This window comes from Pteropus vampyrus, unplaced genomic scaffold, assembly GCF_000151845.1.
Source record: "Pteropus vampyrus isolate Shadow unplaced genomic scaffold, Pvam_2.0 Scaffold4, whole genome shotgun sequence".
Lineage (NCBI taxonomy): Eukaryota > Metazoa > Chordata > Mammalia > Chiroptera > Pteropodidae > Pteropus > Pteropus vampyrus.
In genome coordinates, this window is record NW_011888785.1 from 21,622,952 (window position 1) to 21,629,659 (window position 6,708).

The 6,708-nt window shown below is 31.5% G+C and overlaps 1 protein-coding gene across 1 annotated transcript in view; it reads left to right on the forward strand.

Moving 5' to 3' along the window:
- Positions 1–465: 465 nt before the first annotated feature.
- SEMA3D (semaphorin 3D) overlaps positions 466–6,708 on the forward strand; it is a 115,013-nt gene continuing 108,770 nt past the window's right edge. Inside the window, exon 1 of the mRNA XM_011364373.2 lies at positions 466–635. Within this exon, the coding sequence (XP_011362675.1) occupies positions 485–635 (151 nt within the window). The 5' untranslated portion in view covers positions 466–484. The remainder of the gene's footprint in view (positions 636–6,708) is intronic.

Sequence of the window (6,708 nt, forward strand, 5' to 3'; positions counted from 1 at the left end):
TCTTTTAAGTCCGAAGCAAGGGAAGAGCTCCCACAAAATGACAACTTTTGTTTTGTTTTTGCTTGGGGATCTTTTCCTTTGGGGATGATATGGGGAAAAGGTAGGAGTCTATCAGTATTTTTATCTGATCAAAGAATTCATCAAGTTATGGAAAGAATTGGTTTCTTCTACATTTGCATAAACAATCTTTATTAGATAAAGATGCTAGTTAACATCAATTGTTGATTTTAATTTTTTCACTGATCTCCACAACTGAGTAAAGACAGACTTGAATTTTATTACTCAATTCTGATTCATTTTCCTTGTAAAAATTTGTACGAGCAAAACAAGAGAGAAGGAGCAGTTGTTTTTTTAAAATCTATACACATGCATAAATTTATAATTTAGTAAGTATAAGAAAATATGCAAGCTGCTTGTTATATTAATTGGTCTTTTCTTATTTTTAGATTGTTACTAGTGTTTCAAAGAGAACATTGTTTTCATCATGAATGCTAATAAAGATGAGAGAACAAAGTCCAGAAGCTACTATTTTTACCTTTTTCATGCCTTGACGGTGCTAAGCATGCCCGTGTTCTTTCTTCCGGTCATTGGAACTTCTAAGCAAAATATTCCACGACTCAAGCTAAGCTACAAAGGTAAATGTGTAAATGTTTTTTAAATTGTCCTTTTGATTACTATTTCTTTTATTTATAAAGTCATGCTGACTTCACTGAAATGTTTATAGTATTGGCATCAGTTAATAAAAATATTATTATAGAACACAAAGCCCAATCAATTATTTATTATTTTTGTGAGGAAAATTGATGCCAAAGCTGTTCATGTACGTACACTTTTCACCCTATTATTTACAATGATCAACTACTGATTAGTAAAATTAGGAAATTATGGTCTTCAAGTTAAAATCAGTATGGCTATAAAACAAATCAATCCCTAAACAATGAAAATCACATTAATTACATATAGTTGCTTCTAATTAGTTTGTCCCTAGAGGAGATTTTTTTAAAACAGTAAGGTATCTTCAAAAAATTAACACCCTAAAATACCTTTAACATCTCAAGCATATACGTGTTTTATTATTTTAAAAGGGCAATGTGAAAGGTTTAGTTTGCTAAGATGATTGTTTTTAAATGTTTAAATTGATATAATGGCAAAGTTAACGAGTTATATTTAATCATCTTGTGTACATGTATGTATAATACATATATGTGTATTTGTAATATGTATATATCTGAGAAAGAGAGAAAGTAGACAGAGAGTGCCAAGTTTCATGCTCAAAGATTTATTTCTTTTGTTTTCTTTTCTATGATATACCCTTGACTTCTTTAATACTTAAATAATGTGAAGAATGCAGGGGACTCAGACTCTTTTATTCTTAACATATCAGATAAAAATTATGCTGGCAGTTTTGATATCCTCTGATTTTTGAGATAGCTTATTTTTTATTCAAATCAAATATCAATAATAAAAGTTAATTTGATGTCAAATGTAAGTGGAAGTGGAATTAGCATATTATATATACCCATTACATATTTTGTATGTTTGTATTTGTTTGGAATTTACATCTCATGAATTAAACATACTATTTTTGAGTTTTTATATTCTTCTATAGTTTCTAGAGCATATAAACTATGGTTTAAAAAAAGAATTAGAAAATTGCCTTTGTGTTGTTTAGGGTGGATTGACTAGAAAGGGAAGAGAGAGAAAACTTTCTGGGATTATGGAAATGCTCTCTGTCCTGATAGAGATGTGGATGACCCAAGTATATGGATTTTTCACAGCCCATCGTATTGTATATATCATATTTGTTTATTTGCTGGTATTTAAAATTATATTTAGAATGGAACAGAAAATAAATATTAAAAAAATAAAAATATATAGAAAGTTGAAAATAAAGAAATTAAAGGGAGGAAAAAAAGGAACTCTATTTGGTTTCTATTATATAGTGAATAACACAAGAATATTGCATCGATATGGGTGAACAATGCAAAATAAATCAGACTTGCAAAGAAACTTTAATAATAGTTAATAATCAGTAAATGTGGATTCATTATGAGCAAGATATTAGTATAAGTACTGTGTGTGAATCATATCATTTTATCCTCACCACCACCTTTTCTGTTATCATTCCTTTTCTATATATGAAGATACTGAGGTGCTGAAAATTGAGAAATTTGCCAACATCTCAAATTAGTTCATGGCTCAGCTCCTGAGTAAGTTTTGTGCTGCATAGAACCTGGGTGCCTAGTGCTTTTTCTCAGACTCTTGACTTAAGTAGTTCTGTCCTGAGGCATTTACCAATCAGGGTGAACTTTAAAGTTTACAGAAGCATTATGCTGATTGATATTTGACTAACTGATTATATGATTTTCAATTGTCAAATTTAAATGGAGTTGAAAGACTACATGATCTGTTTAAGATCACTGGGTAGCTGAAAGAGGTTTACAGATTTATGAGGTTTTATGTCCCTTGATAAATTTACGAGAAAAAAAGTAAATCATCACTGTGATAAATTGTGTTCATAATCAAAATTTCATTCCAGTGATTGTAAAATGTTAAATCAAATGTGGTAAGCTGATCATTTGAAAACAACAAATTATCCTTAAAATAAGGAAACATTAATTCCATATAGCTGCTACTAGTTTATTCTTAGTTAGAAGGTTTTTTTGTTGAATATATTTTTTAGGCTTGGAATTAACCTTGCAGGAGTTCAAAATCATCTTAGTTATCTCTCTATACATTCTTACTCTTCTTAGCATCTAGTGCTTATATAAAAAGGAAAACTGGTATAAAAGTGTTGGATTAAATACAAAAAGAACTATTCTTTTGATGGCTTTTTATACTCAGTATACTTTTTAAATGTTATATCATTTTAAATTTTTAATCTAAATGTAAGCTATCTGCATATCAAAGGCTGATAAGCAGTAACAAAGATTCAATGCAGAGTAACAATTGTGGAAATCTCCTCCCAACCCACCCTCAACAGACACAGCAGCCTCACACTCTTATGGATCACTCCTTTTTCCATTTTAAAGAATGTGGAGTCCTCTCTTTGAAAATCATCAGTTCAGCACTATGAACTCTACATTTCCCATCTACTTTCAAGAGTTTCAACAGTTTTCCTAACCACTTCTTCTGTTTCACATCTGAGAGTTTAGAAGGGAAGTAGTTCAAATTTTGACTTTCTACTTTTTAAAAGTGGCCTATTCCTGAATAGACAAAGTTATGACAAGAATTACTGCTAATTTTGAGTTTGGTGAGGAAAATTGCTTGTATACCACCGTCCTAATTTTGAAGTAATAATCATAACTCTTCCTTGGCATTTTCTTTCTTTCTCATATGACTCTAATGAATTCAGGTCAGCTAGAACTACCTATACTTGGGTAGTTTTGAGGGAGTCTAAAATTTTGTCCTTGGGCACTAAAACACTGAAAGAATGTGAGGTTAGAAAAATCAGTCAAAATGAAAAATTAATTTTGTTTGCAATAAAACTAATTTTTATGGGCACAAAATCAGCTTTGTTTTCTTTGCCTTCCACAATTCATGCTTCCTTAGGTGCTCACCAGAGACGCAGCCAGCTACTTTGAACAGCTGCAAGATTATTTTGAGGGATTTCTTAAAGGCCAACAGAAATGTAATAACAATTTTATCCAAAGAATGCTCTTTGATAAAGACTTAGTTTTGAACCTCTAAATCCACAGGAGCTTGTTTGATTCTATTGTTGTATAAAGAGATTTCTCTTCAGTTGCATATTTTGAATTCTTGCACATTTGTTCGTATTAAATCTGTTTCTTGAGTAACAAGTAAGGAACCTTGGAGATTGGATGTTCTATATTTTTAGATTTTGTGATTATATGTGTGTGTGTGTGTGTGTGTGTGTATCCTTACAAGTTGGGATTTTCACAGCAACATGTACAATTATTCTACATCTGTAGTAAAAATAATTTTTGAGAGATGACCTGCTTCAATATTGTAATAGTGTGAATATTTTCTATCTCACAGTTATCACTAAAGAACTTACATGGGTTGAAGATATTTATACCTAGGAATCATTAGTGTCTGCAATGTTATTTGTTTGGAAAACTTCAGAAGAAAGGATAGGTAATATACCTAGAGAGGAAATGGACAAAAACTTTGAAAAGGGAAGAGAAAATGAAAGTTAACCGATATACAAAGATTTATCTCAGATTAATTATAGTTTTTTTATCTTTTTAATTTTTTCATTTTTTAACCTTTCTTTTCCTTTTCTATTTTAGATTTTAGTATTAACTTACATTTGAATGGCTTATAATAGATATAGATAAAGGTACATATCTATCATATGGACTTTTTTTTTTTTTCTTTATTCATTTGAGCCTGGCATGCGGACAATTTGACTGTCAATTCTATTTGAATATTTATCCCCCAAAACTTCTTCTCAAAGAATCACAGTAAACCTACACAGCACCAGCTAGTCAACACTGAACCCACACATATAAGACATCAGGAAGGAAACTAACCCACTTAATAGTTACCATATATTTACCCATTTTACAAATAATGTATTGAGCAACCACTGTGTACCTGACACTGTTTTAGTTCAGTGAAAAATAACTGTCCTCTTTGAATTTCTTTTCCAGATAAGGAGACAGACAATGAACAAGTAAATAAACAAAACAATATAATTTCAAATAGTGGGAAGTGTCATGAAGAAAATACAGCAGGAGAGTGGGATCTAGGTACCCTAGACTTCACCATGTCTCAATTTTATTTCAGACACCCTGAAAACTTGAGGCTCAGAGCCTTAAGGCCTTGTCACAAACCAAGTAGTTATTTAGTGGCAGAACTATGTTGTATGTTTTCATCTCTTAAGTTCAAGGCTCATGCTCTTGCCACCTTGTGCCCTCGAAGGAAACATTGTATATTCAGGAATGAAAATGTCAAGATATAAAATATACAAGGTTTCACCATTATTTCTTTGGCAGCATGATCTTTTCAATAACTATCAATACTTCTAATTATTTTTTGTTCCTCCAAAACTTACACATATTTGCATAGGAAAAATATGAAATCACCTTTAATTTTTTTTATCTGTTTTTGTATAACTAAACATTGATGTATTTGATAGAATGGTGTTTTGGTTGGAATTTTCTGAGAAATGAGTGGATAAGTCTGTATATTTTTTCTTTACTTACAAATTACTCTATTTAGCTGTGAAATGCCGCATGTGTCACAAGTAGAGTCATGGCTCTTTGAGTCATCTAACTCATTTGATTTGAATAATCTAATATTAGTTCGATTATCTCAATTTGGAATGATGTAGCAGTGGAAGAAAGCTGTTTCTGAAGCCAGACTGCTAGTTGTTAACTGCTCTTAACTAGTTGTGAGCTATTTGGATGTTAATTTTATGTGCTGTAGTTTTCTTAATCATAACAGGCTAAATCTAACAGTAAATCTAAATGTGTTTATTTAATTCTAATAAGGTTGTTGTGAGGTGCATTCATCTATCTAAAGCACCTAAAACAGTTTTTGGCATAGTGAGCATTTCATATTTTGTCGATTATTGTTTTTGTGTGTGTGTGTGTATGCATGCAATATTATCTTGCTGGATGTTAATGGTTGTTCCAAGACCGAAAGTTTCCCAAACTAGGTAAACAACTTTGAAAAATATTATATAATTTCGTCTTGGGGTTTTACAGTATACATATTAAAATTTCTTCTCTTTACTCCCAATGCATTTTCTACTACAGTTAGTTTCCCTCAATCAAGTACTGCTCACAGATTGTGAATTTATTGAAGGAACTTTCTAGTGTTTTTACCTTTGTGGTCTAGTAGTTAACAAGCTCTTACAGTTAAAAAGGTCATTTTGACTTTGATTAGAGTGGTTGGTAGACTTCAGAGTGTGTTAAAATGAATCATAAAACTATTCAGGAGTTCAGACTACAGTATGCTATTTAAAGTTGGCATCTTTGTTGTCAAATTAATGGGAAAGGAAATGGCTTGCTCTGAAAACCTCCCCCTAAAGTACTTGGCAAAGAAGTATTATCAATCTTATAGTAAGAATTCCTATATATTATATATTTTTTTTTTTTGTAAACCAAGTCATTGATGGTTTAATTTTGGTGAACATACTATGTTAGAATAAACCCACTTGTTTTACTAGATGTATTTTCTTTAAACTGAGTCTGTGCAGTTGGGTTTGAGGATAATTTTATTTTGCACGTGACATTCAGCTGTCAAACATTCATAACAATAGTTTTTCGATGTCCACTATGCTTCTGGTCTCATTCTGGCAACAGGGGGATATACCAGCAAATAGAAGAGACAAAATTTTCTGTCTTCATGTAGTTTTGATTCTGATAAGGAAAGGAAGACCATACATAAGTATATTACATAGCAAGATTGAAGATAAATACTGTGGAGAAAACTGAATCAGGAAAGTAAGCTAGAGAGTGGGGGATGTAGCAGTCAAATATGGCGGTCAGGGAAGAGTTTACTGAGAGGATGATATTTTTCCCAGTACTTGAAGAACAGTTGAAAGTCTCATATCTCTCTCTCTCTCTCTCTCTCTCTCTCTCTGCATATATATATATATATGGCCTGCAGCTCTTACAAATGTTTTTCTAGGCAACCTAACGCATTAACATCAAACCAGACTGCTTTAGTACTTGAACAACTCAATGGCAGTCAGCTCTGTTCTATCTACATGTGATTAATGGTTTCCAAGCAGTA